Raw genomic sequence first — 18,540 nt, 5'->3', positions numbered from 1 at the left:
CCTTTCATACTCTTCCGTCTTGGGAAGTAGAGTGAAAATTCCCTCCCCACTCTGGAAACATGAGAAGTAGGGAATAAGCATTCCACCCTAACGAACAATAATGAAAGCTAAATTTATTGGATGTTTCCAATGTGCTAGGCTCTAAGTATTTTATATTTATTAGCTCTTCTGATTCTCAGAATAACCCCAAGAAGTATCTACCCACATTTTGCAGATGAGAAAACTGAGGCTCAGAGGGGTGCAACTACTTGACTCAAATCACCCAGCTAGAAAGTACTGGGGCGTAGATTTGAGGCCAAGTCTGCCTGGCATCAACGCCCAGGCTTCTGGACAGTTGAGTGTACTGGTTCCCTCCCTAAAGGTCTTCAGGCCCTTTTGGCTCCCTGTGATGGGCTTTCCGTTTTCTTTCTCCTTTGCTTCCCAGCTTGTACTGGTTTCCGCCTCCGACCTGTGGCTGGCCTGCTTTCCTCTCGGGATTTCTTGGGTGGCCTGGCCTTTCGAGTCTTCCACTGCACTCAGTACATCAGACATGGGTCCAAGCCCATGTACACTCCTGAACCGTGAGTATGGCCCTTCTGCCACCAGTTGCCAGACACAGTGAGTGCCATCTCTCCCTGCTCCAGGTACACTGTGGGCTGGTCCATGGGACCAGTTGCCTGGATGACGGCAGTACGACAAGGGAAACTCATCTCTTCTGGGGATTTTCTCTGTCTGAATAGACTGTACTGATTGGAGACTTAGGTATCTTGTGACTCAAAGGTTCAGACCTCCTCTGAATGAGAGAATGAGAGCTCACATTCAAATTCCAAAGAGACGGTAGAAGTCAGAGCTGTGAAGTACCCAAGGGGAACAGAAACAAGTGACGGCCGGGCTGTCTCAACACCTCCTCATCCCTGAATCACACCTAGATGATTCTAATCTCTCTTTGCCTAGATTGTGTCTTGGCTGGAGGTAGTGAATGACTGGCCACCATGCTTTTAGCCATCTTCTTAGTCAGACAGAACTTAAGCAATCGATATGAAAAGTCAGCAGGATGCCCCAAATGATCTTTCCCAGCCCGCAAAGTTCATTACTTTAAATCAGAAAAGACCTGTTCCTAATAAACCTGGTGCCGAAAGTGTTAAATAAATGTTGTTTTCTTCTCTGACCAACGGCTGCCCTCTCCAGAATAGGAGAGGACTCTGTTATTATCATTATTATTATTATTACTATTATTATTTAGTTCCCATGAGGAATAACTAACTGAGCATGTTGTATCTGCCCAGGGATGCCAATACCGAGAAGACTTGGGATGGGAAGTGTTCGTGATCTGCAGCTCGCTCAGGTGTATGGGAGGATGCTCATAGGAATATTGCCTCTTTCGTTCTGCATCCCACTGGGCGTACACCTAAGACCCCCTGGCTGCCGTGCCCTGCCCTGTCCCTTACTTTTCTTTCCCCTTCTCCCTTTTCTCTTGTACCTTGTCTCAACTGACCTCAAGCTTTACACACCACTTATTCTTAGGAATGAGTTTGTAAGACTGAATGAGTTGCTTCCTTTCTTCCCACCCATCCCTCACGTAGAAAGACTGAGTCTGTCGTGGCTTATCACCCTCCTCCCCTCCAAGCTCTGTGCTTTCTGTTTTTCAGTGACATCTGCCATGAGCTGTTGGGACATGTACCCTTGTTTTCAGATCGCAGCTTTGCCCAGTTTTCGCAGGTGAGGAACTGATCTCTCTAGCCTTCTACTTACAGGGGTGAGACCTGGACTGCTCAAGATAAATTGAATCCATGGAGGGGCCTTCATGTCCTCTGCAAGGGTAGAAACCAGGTACAGTTCAGTGATTCCCATCACAGATGGGTGTGTGGTCCCATGGAGCTGGCCAATTGCCAATCCCAGGGACCACAGCATGGAACTGGTGACTCAGTCTTCCTCTGAATTGTGTGTTATTGACTTGGCTAATCTCACCTGTCCTACCAGGCGTAGTTTAAGAGCCTTTTCAACCGTGAAAACCTCCCTGATCCCCATGCAGAAGTAACCTTACCATCTTCCAAGTTCTCCGGGTATTTTTTCCTGTCCTCTTTAGGGCCTTTGCCACTTTCTACCCTGTCAGGCAGTCAGTTTTGTATATGCTTTAATTAAGTAAGATGGCATTTGACAAGAATCCAATGCCAATAGCCTGCCTCGTAGCTGACAAAAAATAAAGAGCCAGTTGCCTCGTCTCCATCATCAAAGCAGCAGGCTAGGCGTTGATTCACCTAGCACAGTGGTGAGCAGGCTCGAAAATGCTTTTTGGATGAGTGAAAGGGTCCTAGTAATTCTCTCCTGGCACACTAAGAGGCAGCCCTAAACCATGACTGGGTAGCTGCGGTCATGGGAGAGTTGAATGGTGCTGCTGGGGGGCACGTTGCCAGGCCACCCTGTGTCTGGGTCACAGAGATGTGGATCAATAAGAGCCCTTCCTGACAGTCTTCTTCCTCACAAGGCAGAATAAGGATGAAATGGAATGACCCATGAACAAAGGCTGGGCCACGTGTGTGTGAATTTCACAAGCATTTCCCCCGCAACAGAAAGAATAACTATTTGCACTCTTGAATGAAGAGGCTACCACTGAGTAGCTGAAACAAACTAACAGACAGAAAGCAGAATTAACTGCTTGCTAACCAAGGGAAAACTGCACTTGTTAGAGCCTGCCTCTCTAAACAAAGACAATGATTGCTTTTATGTGGGTTTGGGGGGGATTGTGAAATTCAGAGATTGTTGGACTTTTAGAAGTGGGAGTGGTTAGAATTTATTAGGTGAACTTTAACTGTGGAAGTGTCACCATGGGACTGAGGCTATTTGCCGACCAGCTGACTTTCAGAAGTGCGGTTCCTGCTGCTAAGATGTCATTCATTGATGGCTTGGGATAGCTTTCAAACCAGGATTTGTTAATATGGCCAAAGGAAGATCCGTTTCTTCCTCGGGGAATAGGAACTTTTAATTCTCATCACCAGAGGTTATTCTGCCCAATCAGAGGCCAAGTGGCCATTCTTCCCAAGCCGGTTCCATTTTGCGGACTCCCCACAGAAGACAGGACAATTAGCGGAGTCAGCAGACAGAAGCTACTGGGTCCTCAGTGTTCACGGTTCCAACTTTGGCCTGGACAGTTCCAAGGCAGGGAGTCATTTTGAGTTCCCTGAGCATATTCCTTTTTGATCTAAAAGCAGGACACTGGAGTACAGGATGGAGTGGGGATGAAGCACTTTGGGCCCCTTGTTTTAGGCAAGATCTGGGCTCACAAAGAATGGTGGCTATGAGAACAGGGCACTCTTTCAACCTTGCATTTGTCCATGACTTCTGTTCGATTCAGGACTGTGGCATGTCTGAGCTGGGTGGATGGAACACAGATGGGGAAGGGGCAGGAGAGTGGAGCCAGGTTAAGTCAGTGTCTGAATTTGATTCACTCTAAATCAGACAGCATTTTCTTTGCATGTAATGGGCTTGGCCAGGGAGGGATACAGAGATGAAGACCATGTAGACTCTTGCTTCCAAGTGGGCCCGGTCCTTGGTCCTTCTCTCTGTCTGCTTTAAGTACCATCCAATCTCATGGCTTTAAGTACCATCTCCACTCTGATGATGAACACATTTATATATCTAGTCCAGACTTCAATCCCCAAACTGAGACTTACATATCCAACCATCTACTCAATATCTCTGCTTGGATGTCCGACAGACATCTCTATTCATCCTGTCCAAATGGAATTCCTGATCTTTCCACTCAAACCTTCTCCACCCACAGCTCTCCCTATATTAGTAGTTCATGGCAACTCCATCCTTGCAGTTGCTCAAACCTAAAGCATTACTGACTCCTCTCAGACATAGCCCACAATCAATCTTGCATAAAATTCTGTGTTTTACCTCCAAAATATGTAGAATCTGACCATTTCCCATCACATCCACTGCTACCAATTTCATCTCAGCCCTATCGCTTCTCATGCTGGTGACTGCAGTAGCCTCCTAAATGGTCTTTATGCCTCTACCCTTGACCCCTACAGTCAATTCTCCCACAGCAGTCAGAGTGAATCTTCGATGGCACAAATCAGATCTCGCCACCCTTCTGTTCAAAACCCTGCCTTGGCTCCCCATTTTGTTGAGAGGAGAATCCTAAGCCCTAAAACAGCCAAGAAATTCCTACATGATTGAGCTGCAGATCCCTCTTTGCTGTCACCTGCCACCCCTGCCCCTTACTCTGCTCTAGCCACAGTGGTCCTTCCCCGTTATTTGAACCAACCGACATTGCCCCTCCTTCACGAGCTTTTTCACGAGCTGTACACTTGGCCTGCACAATGCTCTCCCCTCAAATATCAGCAATGCCAACAACCTCTCTTCCATCAAGTCTTTGCTCAGATATCACCTTCCCAATGATGCTTACCCTGGAAGCTTATGTAAAATCCCAGCCTCCCCACCCCACCCCCGCTTTCCTGGTACCTTGTCCCTTCCTCCTTTTGTTTCTTCTTTCCAGAGAACTTACCACCTTGTAACATACCTATGTATATGCTTATTATTACTGTCTTTTGCCATCTGCGAAAGACACTATTTACAAGGTCAAAGATCTTTATCATTTGGTACACTGCCTGCCACATAGAAGGCATTCGATAAATATTTTTGGAATGAATAAATGCATATAGTAGGAAAGGGACATATATATTTGTATATATACGCTATGTCTGATACAAGGTAGGCTGGAGCAAATGCTGTAAAAGAGAGAGACCACTAGGGGATCCTGGATTTGGAGCTGTGATGAGAGGTGGTCCATGACATGTCAGACTCTCCAGCTATGTATATACCTGGACAGATGTCAAGCACTTCTCTGCAAGTCTCCTGTGGTGTCTTCAGGGTACATGATTAAGTCTCATCTAGTGCTCCAGGAATGTTCCACTTAAACTATGGAAGAATAATCAGGACATGAAACTTTAGATGCCACCTATCGTGTGACCTTGAGCAGGTCGTCTCCCTTCTCTGTGCCTCCGTTTTCTCTTTTGCAAAGTGAATACAAAGGACCAAGTGATGGATAAAGGCTTCCCCCATTCTAGAGATCTGTGATTTTTATGAAATGTGGTCAAGGAAGATTTGACAGAAAAATGAGAGTCTATCTGGGCCCTTCTGAAGGCATCTAGCCACCCATCCCTTTCTTGTGTTCAAGTACGAGGTTGGACCCTAGGGTAAAGGTTGAAGATTGGCAGACCCCAGCCATGCCAGTGACTTTGTTTCTCCACAATTACAGGAAATCGGCCTCGCCTCTCTGGGTGCCCCCGATGAGTACATCGAGAAACTCGCAACAGTAAGTTCTCTCTCTTCCTGGTGGATGGTGGCAGTGCCTCAGGTCTTTGAAGCTCTGCTTCTTCCCTGAAAGCCAGGTCATTTGCGGAAAAAAAATCAGAATGCCCTGGGTTACATTTGCACAAGTGACATTTCACATTTTGACTTCTTAATGGTTCGATTGTGAAATCAACTGTATTGCAGACATTTAATTTTAAACAGTGTCTTGAAAACACCAACAGGCTATAATGATAGTGCTTGAGAACCCCCTTAAGTGGGTGGGAAGTAGTCTGGATTCACAGCTTTGAAGAGGGAATGTTTACTCTCTATCTTTACACTGGAGCCAGCATTAGGATCTTCCCTTTCTCAGACACAAGGTAGGAAAGGGGGTGGGCTTTCCCTTTCTAACTGAACACTTCCTTCCCCAGTGGATGTGATGACTCATCCATTGAAGCCATGGAGGCAGTGACTCTGCACAGCAGGGCTTTCCTTCCTACAGACCCCTTTCCAACTTGCGTGCGTCCCTCCCCAGGCTCTAAGCCACATTTCTTATAATGTGCTCAGCTGGGAAGATGAGAAATAAAACTTTATAATGGAATTAGGGACCGCAGATGAATGCAAATATATCATGAAGATGTATTAGTTTAGAAGGTTATGAATTCGGTTTATCAGAAGGACAAAAACTCCCAGATTCTTTCTCACTGACCAGCTGCTCTGAGACCCTGGGCAAGTGGCTTTTGCTTCCTCATCTCTAAAAATAGATACAATCGTTTATATTCTGCCCATCTCAAAAGTATATCATGAGGGTCTTGAGCATCTGAAGAGTTAAATTTGTGTGAATGTGAGTTTTTAAATGCCAGATGCTGTAGTGATACAAAAAGCAACTTTCAAAGAAAACTGCAGAGCTTGATAGAATCTCTCACTTATAAGAAAAACAGAAACTCAAATGCAGAGCCTCATGTTACTTGCTGTAACAATGATAAAAGTACTCATTACCAACATAGCTTCTCAAAAAAAAAATCTTATTATTGATATACTGAGCTGGAAACAGTCTTGGGGTCCTTGCTCTGCCCTTGAGATGCTGTGCCACTGTATGCATGTAGCTTGACCTCTCTGGGCTAAAGACTTCTCATCTGTATGTGCGGAGGTCAGACTAAGTTCTGACAGCCTTCGCAGGTTTAGCATTCTCTAGTGCAATAGAAGGACTTAACTAGAAACCCACACCTAATTCTCCAAGACTGTGACGAGCTCTAGCACTAACTGGGCCTTGGCTTTCTCTTGGCCCTATTCAGTAGGGTGGTGCCAGAATTCCAGGACCTTATTGCCCAGGCCATTTATCTAGGGCACGTTGCACTGGGAGCTATTGAAAGAAAAGGATTTGGTTATCTGGGAGGATCAGTGCAGTGACTGACAGGGTTTTAACACAGATTGTTGGACGGTGGGGATATTAAATAATAACCTCTGAACTGAGAAGGAACTTTGAGGCCAAAAAAGGAAGCAGGAAACTCCGTAAAATGCAATGAAGAAGTTTATTGTGGGTAACTTACACACAGGCAGGGCCAGGTGGACAGCGATCCAAAGGCATTTGCAGCCACACTCTGTGCCGCGAGAAGGGTATGGGGGGATTTAAAGGGGCCAAAGCTAAAGATAGAATCTGACTACTAAGGGAGAAGCATGTCTGCTCTGTCAGGAGCCAGGGTTGTTTCATCCCCTCAGGGGGGTCTCATGACCATTATTCCTCGTGAGCCATTAACCATCTGCGTCAGCAAAATGTTTTATATCAGGTGAAGTTTTTATATCAGATGAAGGCAAGGGTAAAAGTAGATGAGGAACTTGTCTGGTGCATTCCTTGTGAATAGGCTAAAGCTCAGTCTTGCAGAAAGGGGAGGGGTTAGGGCTGCAGGCTTAGATGGAGCTGACAAAATGGAGTCAGTGTGGTTCAGCCACACAGGTGATAAGATGCCCCCTCACGGATTCTATTATGACCCAATCCCCTACCTCCCCCTTGTGGAGCCTGATGGGATTGTCCGGTAACTCCATCCAACTTAGGGGAGCATCTCACTCTAGTTGATGCCATGGAGAAGAAGGCAAAAGGGGTGGAGGAGTTCCTGTCCTAGAGAGAGTTGCTTGTTGGGAGTATCCTCTGGGGGCTTCCTCAGTACTCCTCCACTGCTTCCCATCGCATCTTGCATTCCGCCAACTCTTGATTCAACAGGTGACTGGATAGGGTAAGACATAGGACACAAAACCATGACCCCAGGTCATGCTGATTCAGAGAACAGACCTGCACAAACTCCCACCTGGGCAGTCCTGTCCTTGGCCCTCGGTCATCTGCTGCCTTTCCCTTCCTTGGGGTATGCTCTCAACTTGACGTTCCGTTTCAGATTTACTGGTTTACTGTGGAGTTTGGGCTCTGCAAGCAAGGAGACTCCATAAAGGCATATGGTGCTGGGCTCCTGTCATCCTTTGGTGAATTACAGGTATGACCCTAACAGAAACCAAGGATGGATCTGAAAGTGGTGGGTACAGCAGACCATTCTTTTTCTCTTTGCGCTGTTGAAACCCATTTGTATTCACTTTGAAATTCAACCTGGGGGCTTCTCCTCAAGTGATTGACCTCTTAGCGGCTATGATTTGGTCATGACTGTGGGTGTTAGAGGTAGTACACAGGTCTCCAGTGCAGAGGGGCCTCCTGAGCCCAAGGTTGAACTGTACATTGGGATATATGCAAACACATGCCAGAAGATGTGGTTGGCTCCCACATTGTCTATTGATCAACTTACTTGAAAATGGTTGGGATAAAACACTCCTTTCTATCTTGACTGCTGGCTTTAGATGAGTTATAAAGGTTATCTAGTATATGCATAATGATTTAGTCTACTGCATTTGGGCTGGGGTGTGGAAGGAGTCAGGATGAGATGGGAGGGGATGCACTAGTGGCCTCTGGGATGCGGCAGGGACCGTCAGCCCTGATTTAACCATGACAACTTTCCATCTGGGACCTGCAGTATTGCTTGTCAGGCAAGCCGAAGCTCCTTCCTCTGGAACTGGAGAAGACCGCTCTCCAGCAGTACACAATCACAGAGTTCCAGCCCCTGTATTACGTGGCTGAGAGTTTTAATGATGCCAAGGAGAAAGTGAGGTGAGGTGACGACCAAGGGGGGGTCACCAGCTCTTGGGACCCTCCTGCTTTGTCCTAGTGCCACTGATCTGTGGGTGGCCTGGAGGGTGGACTCCAGTGCCTACAGCAAGGGCGTGCATCAGACCGCGTTATCTCCCCAGCCTCCCCACCTCTGTCTCTTTCCACTCTCTGTTGAGCGAAGTTCTTTCCTTCGCGGGACCCTATATCATAACTTATTGGCTGAACTGTGCCGAGCCCTGCAGACAAGCCTGCCAGCCGATCCTTGCTCATTGCCGCCACCCGGTCCACACCTGAACTCTCCTATGTACAGGGCGGCCACAGAGGTCCCCCCACCGAGCAGCGCTAGAAGTCTTCTAACCTGGGGAAGTCCCTGTCGCTTTATTCTCCCAGATGCTTGCATAACTCGCTGCCTCCCCTCCTTCCAATCTTCACCGGCATTTAACCTTCTCTGTGTGTCTTTCTCTAACCGGCTTATTTACAGTCACGACCCAGCCCTTTCCCGCCAGCACTCCTTATCCCCTTCTGTGATTTATTTTTCTCCTTAGCACTTATTAATGTCTAAACTCTTGTACGATTTAAGATCCACGAGGATAGAGATTTTGGTCCTCTCTGTTTCCTGCTCCTTCCCTGACCCTAGCACAGTGCCTGACACATAGTAGGCCCTCAGTAAGGAATTAGCGAATGTGCCAGTCTCAGAGGCCATTCAGCAAGAGGCTGATGGAGTGGTACCAGGACTCTAAGGCTCTCAGCCCTCTGCGATGATGGCCCTGCCATCAACGTGCTTGAGCCACTTTGCTCCCAGCAGGAGGTAGGCCAGGCAGAGGGTCTCCCAGCAAAGGGCAACCACGATACCATTTTTTACCACTTTTTTTATACCTTATCAGTGATGGCTAATAAGCATAGGGCATATAGGCCTCTGGGATCCTATGAAACTGGGCATGTCAGCTTTCAATGCACTGGGCTTAGGTAAGCAAAGGCAAAATGCTAGCCCACAAATGCGCTTTGTTTGGCCCCAAATGACTCTCTTTACCCACTTTCTCCAGGGCCCTCAAGTCCTTCCTGCCATTCTTTCCCAGTTTTCTCCTAAACTTCTACCCTTACTGGGAGCCTAGTCTTCCTCTATCCCTAAAGCTTCCACTCTGCCATTCCTGGGACCCCTTGAGGGTGTTGGATTTTAGTGGATTCATGAATGATTCCACCCAGGTAATTATAGTAACAGGTAAGATGCCTAGCACCTATTTTGTACCAAACGCTGTTCTAAGTGCTTTTCAGGTATTAATTCCTTTAGTCATCAGATAAGACTACAAAGTTTGCAGATGGGGGTGCAGAAACATAGAAAGGGTAAGTAACTCACCCAAGGTCATACAGCTAGTAAGTGGCTGGCCCAGGGTTTGGACCCAGGCAGTGGGGCTTAGAGCCAGTACTCTTAACCGCTGTGTCACACCGGCATCCCACGTGTACAGGCCCTTCTGGAGACGACTCCCTAACCCAGGAAGTGATCAGCCCCAGGCCAGCAGGGAAGGCCTTGCCAGCACATGGGCCTCTCAGGTCTTTGAAATCCCACCTGCTAGTGTCCAGGACCCAGAGAAGACACCCACAAAAGCTCCCATCTGCTGAGAGGTGGCTCGAAGAGCCAACGAGAGTTCTAAAGAACAAGGTTCAAAAAAGGAAGGGATCTGAGCATCTCTGGGATACCCTCAGAGCATCCCAGCTAAAAGAAACCAATGCCAACCATTTTCAGTTTCAAGATTTAGTTCTAGCAGAGACGAGGCTGGGTTTGGTCACACACCCAGTCCTTGGCCAGACGAGGACTGGGCCTGAGACTGACAGCCCAGTTGACGTCGCTGCAGTGGAGCAGAGGTAGATTCGCCAAAGCAAAAACGAGGTGGGAATAAGAGGGAAGAGGTGAAGAGCAGGAAAGTCACAGGTATGTACTACCCAGTTCGTGTCACCATCTGGGCTGAGAAAGCTCTTTTCAAAGAAGAGAGGGAGACAGATACTTAACCATTTATTCTTCATGCATCCCCAGTCACTAATAAAAGATAATAGCTAACACTCACATAGTGCTCGGGTTCCAATTTTATGGAAGAATAAAGAAACCGAGGTGCAGAGGAGCCCCTCGCCTGTGCCACAAGGGCTGCGACTGGCAAGGGCAGGACTGGAGCCCAGCAGTCTGGCTCTGGAACTTGGGTTTCTGGCCGCTATGCTGCACCGCTCTTTGCCAAACTTGGGAGAACCCTACTCGTCTCCCTTATAACTGTCTGCTCAGTACGGCAGCTTCTATTCTCACCAGAAGCCAAATAGAAATATCATTTGTGATGTCTTTGCATTTTATAAGCCATTTTGGAATATCTTCTTAATGATGTTGCTTCCTATGTTTCATAAAGCCCTCATGGTGCATTCCTCCAAGACCCAGGAATGATGCATCGGGGACGCATGGACGTGAAGGGCCCAGGCCAGAGTCAGGCTACCTGTGTCCTTTCCCAGCTTCTAACGTATTGCCTGCATGACCTTGGTAGTCACTTAGCTTCCCCAAGCCTGAGTTTCCTCATCTGTAAAATGGGAATAGTAATGGTACCTTCCTCCTACGGTTTTTATGAAGACTAAGTTAGTGATACTAGTTGTGAAGAGTATAGCACAGTTAGGACTTGCTATAGTTCTTGGGACATAGGAGGCTTTTGATCCATTTTTTTTTCTATAACATTTTTTGGCTGGATTTTACTTAGTCTTCTTACTTTATTGCATGATAAAAATTTTGACCTTATTATATTGTGTACTTTTATGGTAGGCTACTTCTGACTTTTTGGAGGTAGGTGCGAAAGTGTGTTTGTATATACACATAAGACACACCTACTGCACACAAAGGCTTCCCAAGAGGACCTCACGAAAGTTCCATTGCACTTCTCAGCCTGGTTCTAAAGCCCCTGTTCTAATGAGGTTTCAGTGCTACCAGGAGCCAAGTGAAATGCAACGGAAAAATCTTTTAAAATTATTTTTCCCCGAATGGTACCCTTCACTTAGATCTATGGGTTTGGTTTCAGGAACTTTGCTGCTATAATCCCACGGCCCTTCTCAGTTCGTTATGACCCATACGCCCAGAGGATTGAGGTCTTGGACAATACCCAGCAACTTAAGATTTTGGCTGACTCCATCAATAGTAAGTAATTTACACCCTTTGAGGCCATTCTCCCATAAATAGAGGATTGTGTCTTCTTACCTTCACCATAGGAATTAAGAAGAAAAGCATCTCCAGGGAAGCCACTGATTTACTGAAAGAGAAAAACTTGGCAAAAAGGCCAGAATTGCCTTGCGTGTCCTTTCTCCTTTGACCTTCCTAGATTCCACCCCACCTCCTACCATCACACCACTTTTCCACTCTGGCTTGTCGCTGCCACGTTCCTCTTTCTCCTTTGCATCTTCACCCCTTTCTCTCCAAGTGTCCACTGGATCTTGCTCTGCCTGGAATACCAGCCCCTAAGGAATAGGTTCTATCTGCTTTATCAACCAAAGAGTAGCTCATCTATTGACCTTTTATTCTTCCTGGACAATGAGGATGTTATCCTAGTTGCTCTTAAAAAATCACAGTGTTATTTGTTCATCGCCCGATTTTTTTCTAGCCTTCAAACTCCCCTCCAGCAACACCCATCATGCTTTCCCCTGGGCCCTGGCCTTCGCCCACACAGTTCTTGTTTAAAATAGTCTCCTTATCACTCTCATTTAGCGGTCCCAACCCCAATTCATCTTTTAATCGTTCATAGATATCTCTTCTGATAGGAAGACTGGTTTGGGTGTCCCTCCTACATCTTGGCATTCCCACAGATCCCTCTCTCAGAGCATTTATCATTATATTTCTTATAATTTGGAAATTGTTTACTTGTCTCCCCAACTAGACCTGAGGAGAGGGCCATGTCAGGTTTGCTGTCAAACCCCTAGCAGTTAGCCCTATTCCTAAAAATCATATGAGGTACTCAAGAGCTATTGAATAAATGGCTAAAACCACCAAAGGATCAAGCCTAAAGGGAGGAGCTCTAGGCCAAGTAGAGGTTTCTATCTCAAACAATGCTAACAAAGGCCAAAAGGGCAGGTGGGCTTGACGTATCCCTCTCATACCCCTCTTATGTTGCCTGAGGCCACTTCTAATACGTAGAGCTAGCCCATTATAGTCATTCCTCCTTAAGTATGGCCCCCTGCAATCAGCCATCTTGAAAAAGCCCAAGGCTGATTCTCCCCCATAGACACCGTTTGGACACTCGGCTGGAACAGATCTGCTCACCAAAGAGGCCAGCCAAGGGCTCTGGAGGCTGGGGTGTGAGATAGAAGGGTCAGGCCATAGCTGTTTTCTCTCTCTTTCTCATTTCCCCTGAGGAAGCAAAAATAACTCCATAGGCTATTGTTTATAAGGACATTTTTTAAAGCACAGAACAACAAATTTAGGAACTAAAGGGTCCTTAGAGCTATGTGACCTAATATAAGGCCCCATCACTGCTCTATACTTTCCTCAAGATCTAGGAAGGAGAGAGGCCGGTCTGTCTCTAAGGCCCCTTCCACTTCTATGAAGAGTCTATGTCCCTGTGGGCCCTTGGCATGTGAGAACATGTCATGAATGGAAGCAACTCCATTGTACCTTCCTTAGTCCAGTGGTCTGACAATCTAGGCTGACTCACCTGCTTAGACCATGCCTGCTCAAACCTAGTGTCCCTTAGAATCACTTGGAGAGCTAGTTAGAAATTAATAGTCCTGAGTCATATCCCCAGACTAAATTCACTGAATGTGTGATATGACTCAGGAGTTTGTAATAAGGCCCCAGGTGATTCTGACACAGCGGGTTTGTGTGGCTTAGGTTCTGTGGCTTAGCTCCTTGCAAGCATCTGTGGCTGGTCATGTGAAAGAGAAACGGAACAGCTAGTGATTTCCTGGGGAGAAAACGATTAACTCCTTCCCTGAGAAACAGCCTACGGAAAAGGGAAACTAACTACATTAAGAGCTCTAGTGCTTCCTACAACTTGGAATCGCCTATAACAACCCAAATCCTATCATCCTAACTAAGCTGCCAGCTCCTTGAAGGCTGCAGTGGTACCTAGTATATCCACACACCCCACTGATCCCCTAGTGTTTTACACACTGTGGACACTTGAAGGGTGTTTGTTCATGGTATGAGTGGCTCCTTTGTTTTTCTTTGTAGGTGAAGTTGGAATACTTTGCAGTGCCCTCCAGAAATTAAAGTGAAGCCATGCACTGAACCTGATCCATCAACTTGAGAATCTGTTGATGGAAATCCAACTACTTCTTTCATTTCATCTGAAAAAGTCTGAAAAGCAAACCTTAATTCAAAATAACAGCCTTGAATCCTTTCTAGCAAAAGACGCAGGATCAACAAATAAATCAAAATAATCTGAAATGACAGCATGTTAATACATACCCAAAAGCATAATGATAGATCTTTTGGGGTCATCTTTGATTTAGAGATGATAATCCCATACTCTCAGTTGAGTTAAAAATCAATAACCTGTCCCATTTCATCAGAGTTAATGAAAATTCGGGACCTGCTTCATTCAACCTTCCTAAATATTTTTGTTATTTGCTCTAGAGAATTCCTAAAGGAGTATATGTCACTCGTTGTGAAACACCAGTCTGTCAGAATTGAATTCACACCTTTATTGGAATATAATTGCTTTACAGTGGTGTGTTAGTTTCTGCCGTATAACAAAGTGAATCAGCTATATGTATACATATATCCCCATATCTCCTCCCTCTTGCATCTCCCTCCCACCCTCCCTTTCCCACCCCTCTAGGTGGTCACAAAGCACCGAGCTGATCTCCCTGTGCTATGTGGCTGCGTCCCACTAGGTATCTGTTTTACATTTGGTAGTGTATATATGTCCTTGCCACTCTCTCACTTTGTCCCAGCTTCCCCTTCCCCACGTCCTCAAGCCCATTCTCTATGTCTGCGTCTTTATTCTTGTTGCAAAGGTCATTTTCTATTTCAGGGAACTATGATTCTAATTACTGCTTTGTTACTTTGCCTATGGAGATTTTCTTTAATTCAGGAGCCTATTAAAATAGTTATAAATATTAAAGTTCAAAGTGTAAAATCAAAATATTTCTGTATGCTTTATTGTAATCATAAATGCTGCTGTGGAGAGTATAGAACTCCCCATCTAACTCCTGCAACGTGCAGTGTCATTCTCCGGTTGATTTTCAAGTCTGTTTTTGGAGACATTTTGAAGACCCTTAAGATGCAATAGATGTTAATGAAAAGCCTGGCTGGTAGATATTCAGTAAATATTCATTGAATGAATAGAGGAATGCATTATTAAACAGCAGATCTTCAACAGATGTGAGAATTTTAATTATGTTTAAAAAAACTTTAGGGGTTACACAATTTTGTAGTTTCAAATATTTCTTGGAACGAAACAGTCCTCTCATTGCCCTTAGAAATATATTATCTGGATAAACTTGTGTTGAAAGAATGATCAGATTCTCAGATTTCCAACCCATCTCAGGGGCTCATTGTGATAATCCAAGTCAAGTCAACAGATTTTTACTTTTATTGGTTGTGCATCTTACATGAACACACGAATATGAGAGACAGTGGGGAGAGTAACAATGCCTTAAAAGCTTTGCTTTAAATTTTCACACCACTCTACCGTATTATTTTGGAAATAGTTAAAGGATTTTTGTAGTACTTCTTCAAGTGTGATTCTCAGACCAGTTGTATCATTAACAACAGTAAATCCTAGGTGCCATCCCAGCCTACCCAAATAGAATATCTGGGGATGGGACACAGAGACCTGTGTTTTTAAGTACCCCAAGCGATTCTTTTATGCTCAGTCATATCTACTGGGCACATCAAGTTTGAGAAAACCTGACTTCTGGTGGTCAGTTCTGCCACTTGCCAATTAGGTCACCTTGCATAAGTCACTTCCCCTCTGTGGACCTCAGTTTAACTCTGACAATGAGGCATTAAACTGGATGATTCAAGATCCCTTCCAGCCTTGAAATACATTTCACATGCTACCATGTGTCTTTAAACAGCTGTCCCTAATGTATTCATAGGGTGTAATAATACCTGCCTAAGTATGCCAGCAGGGTGGAAAGAGCAATTTGGTTTGAATGCGTCTGAGGTTTCATTGCTTTAAGCTGGGATTTTCTTGTCTGTATGTATTTCCTCATGCCTTTGAAGAACCCACTGACAAGCACTGATTCTAAAAGTGGAAGCGGGCTTTTTCTCTGGTGTTCCTTTAGTGCCCAAACACTCTGCAAAGGGACTATTTTGATAAATGTTTCTTTACATTAAATGCAAATTAGAAAATTTCTTGACTCTGGAACTGAAATATTATACAGTATTTTAGACTGGATATTTTATTTAATAGTGATTTTTAGTCCTGCTGAAGATAATTTAGTGTGTTCTAAGTCAAAGCTTAGGTTTAGGTTGTAATTTTGGCAGGAAGAAATTACACACTGAATGGAAGATGTAGTCTCTGAAATTTTCATGTGTTACTCAGTACTTTTTATCTGGATATAAAAGCTATAGCGATGGAATTCAATATATTTCCATGTGTTAGTATTACTATCTATTTAATATAGAGTAAACGAGCAGTTTGAAAAGAAACAATATTAATATTTTACTGACAGCTAATCTTGGTGTGTCCAAACAAAAGAAATATATGGAAGAATATTAAAACTGCATAGCATTAGTGTTCAATGAGTTTTTGAAAGGAGGAAACTAAATTTTAATTCTAGATTTCTAAGTTATATCATTTAGTTGTGCTTCAAAGAATCTACCACTAAAATAGCAGCTTCATGAAAACAACAACGTTGATTATCTTCTTCACCTCTGAAAGCCTTAGCATGTAGCACACGGTAGGTGCTCAAAATCTTTTAAAAACTTTTCTGAGTTGAATCACAGGGAGTGTAGTGACGATTGTCTCTCACAGATAAACTATTTTGCAAGAAAAAATTGAGAAAAAACTAAACTTTCAACTTTCCCTTTTAAAAGCTACTGAAAGTCTTGCATCTTAGTCTAAGCTATGATTTTTTTTTTAAAGAAAGATATTATCCCTCGTATAGGCTAGGTTATGGCTAGATAGTTTGTATTTACCCTGCTTCAACAACTGACATATGGTAGTGCTTAATAAATGTCAATTAATAAAGGGGACAGAACTGCATCAGTGAAACTTCTTAGTTATCCACAGTGGGGCTGAAATGGTCAGAAATGGTCAGAAAGCAATGAGTGACTTGCCTAATAATTGCAAAAAAGCACAGAATCGCAAAAAAAACAAAAACAAAAACAAAACAAAAAACAAATTTCCGAGTGAGGAAGGAGGAAACAGAACCTTTCCCAAACTTTCCATTCCCAGAATGTCCTGGCGAAAGGGAGAAAAAATCGCTTCCCAGAGCAAAGGGCAGGTTGGGATTATAAAAGAGCGGTTTTATGACAGCGAAGTGCCAGGTGAGAGAGCTAGAAAGTGCCTGAGGCTGGAGCGGAGGGAGAGGAACAGACGATCCGCCCCTCGCTAAACTGCGTTTCTCAGCACCGCGGACAGTACCCACACCCAGCATGGAAATTACTGGCCTGGAAGAGGATGGGAAAGCCCGGGGTCTATCCTTTTACTGAGCAAAAGTAAGGAGGGGTGAAGAGTCTAAAAGGAGTTCAGTACAAAGATCAAGAGACATGACTCTGATGATAGTCTAGCCCACTACAGACCCTGAACAAATGTTGGCTGAATATTGGAAAGGCAAAGTGGACAAGTGTGCTGTGGTCCCCTTGGTGACAACGTCCAGTGTTTTGCACTTTATACAAATGAAAGTTGGGTATCGTGTTTTTGTTAGTGGTGCACTCCCACATGATACTACCTGAGATCGGAAGATGTAGCATCTTTCAGTAGCACTGCTCTGGCGACCCCAATTCAAGTGCCAGTTTTTCCATCACGTTGAACCTACTTGGACAGACTCTTAATCTCCCTGAGTCTCAATTTCCTCCTCTGTAAAATGGGGAAGAGAAATGCCGACCTTATAAGATTGTCACAAAAATCAAATAACGTATTTTGTTTATAGATGCCTCTCAACCACTTTCAGTAACATTCTAACAATTTTAAACGTTTATTATTGCTGGCATGAAGCACAAATGAACTCCCATAAGAACTGGTTATTATTATTCTGGTTGTTTGGGTCCAGCAACATGATCTCAGTTTGACCCATCATTCCAAAGAGATGGATGATTGTGGAGGTGCCCTACATAAAGACTCTTTGGCTTACACTTGAGAAAGGAGTTTGACTAAGGCAGAATTTAAACCTTTCAACACAATCCAGCTGTATATACTGTATATACATTAAAGCTGTGAGCAATAAAATGATGAAATGTGCATCAACTTGAAGCTAAAACTATATCTTGAAAAAGATAACTTTGGAGATTGAGATGGAAATTTCCTGTTTAAAGCTCGCAATAGACCTTCACTCCTTTAAGCCCATTTCTGACATTCCCACACCATTGTGTGTTCTCTTTTTCCTTCTGGACCTATGGCACTACCAGCACTCTTTTAAACCATAACCTCCCAAAAGCCAGCATTCACTCTGCTGCTAATGCCACTCTTTTCTGCTGGGAATATCACGTTGTGCTCATTCTGTGAAATGGTTAACATAAACGAAATTGTCTTGAAAATCATCATTCTCTGGATATGTTGTTTTACTGAGGAACCAACACAAGAAAACCCACCTTCACTTTGCTGCCCAATTTTAACGTCGCCTTGGGACATGAGAGTTGGCAGGCTTTTTGTCTTTCCAGGGGCAGGAAGTAGAGACCAGTTCTTTAAATAAAAGTAGTTGGTACTATGGTCAAGCCATCTCCCGCTCTGAACATTTTGCTCCAAAGCCGACCCAAGAAACAGCCAATGTAGAGGGCCAAATGGAAATAACAATTCTTGCAAAATAGAATAGAATGAATTAGTCGCTCAAAGATGCGGACGGGGCTTCCCTGGTGGCGCAGTGGTTGAGAGTCCGCTTGCCGATGCAGGGGACACGGGTTCGTGCCCCGGTCCGGGAGGATCCCACGTGCCGCGGAGCGGCTGGGCCCATGAGCCATGGCCGCTGAGCCTGCGCGTCCGGAGCCTGTGCTCCGC

General features: G+C 44.8%; 1 protein-coding gene across 2 annotated transcripts in view; it reads left to right on the top strand.

The window, feature by feature from the left end:
• Positions 1-14,464, top strand: part of PAH (phenylalanine hydroxylase) — a 74,981-nt gene extending 60,517 nt beyond the window's left edge. For both annotated transcript variants that reach the window (XM_024127345.3, XM_007130805.4), the window contains 7 exons: positions 425-560; positions 1,629-1,698; positions 5,246-5,302; positions 7,665-7,760; positions 8,289-8,422; positions 11,464-11,579; positions 13,605-14,464. In XM_024127345.3, the coding sequence (XP_023983113.1) occupies positions 425-560; positions 1,629-1,698; positions 5,246-5,302; positions 7,665-7,760; positions 8,289-8,422; positions 11,464-11,579; positions 13,605-13,648 (653 nt within the window). In that variant the 3' untranslated portion in view covers positions 13,649-14,464. The remainder of the gene's footprint in view (positions 1-424; positions 561-1,628; positions 1,699-5,245; positions 5,303-7,664; positions 7,761-8,288; positions 8,423-11,463; positions 11,580-13,604) is intronic.
• Positions 14,465-18,540: the final 4,076 nt, after the last annotated feature.

This window comes from Physeter macrocephalus, chromosome 6, assembly GCF_002837175.3.
Source record: "Physeter macrocephalus isolate SW-GA chromosome 6, ASM283717v5, whole genome shotgun sequence".
Classification (NCBI taxonomy): Eukaryota; Metazoa; Chordata; class Mammalia; order Artiodactyla; family Physeteridae; genus Physeter; species Physeter macrocephalus.
This window is presented reverse-complemented; position numbering and strand designations above follow the sequence as displayed.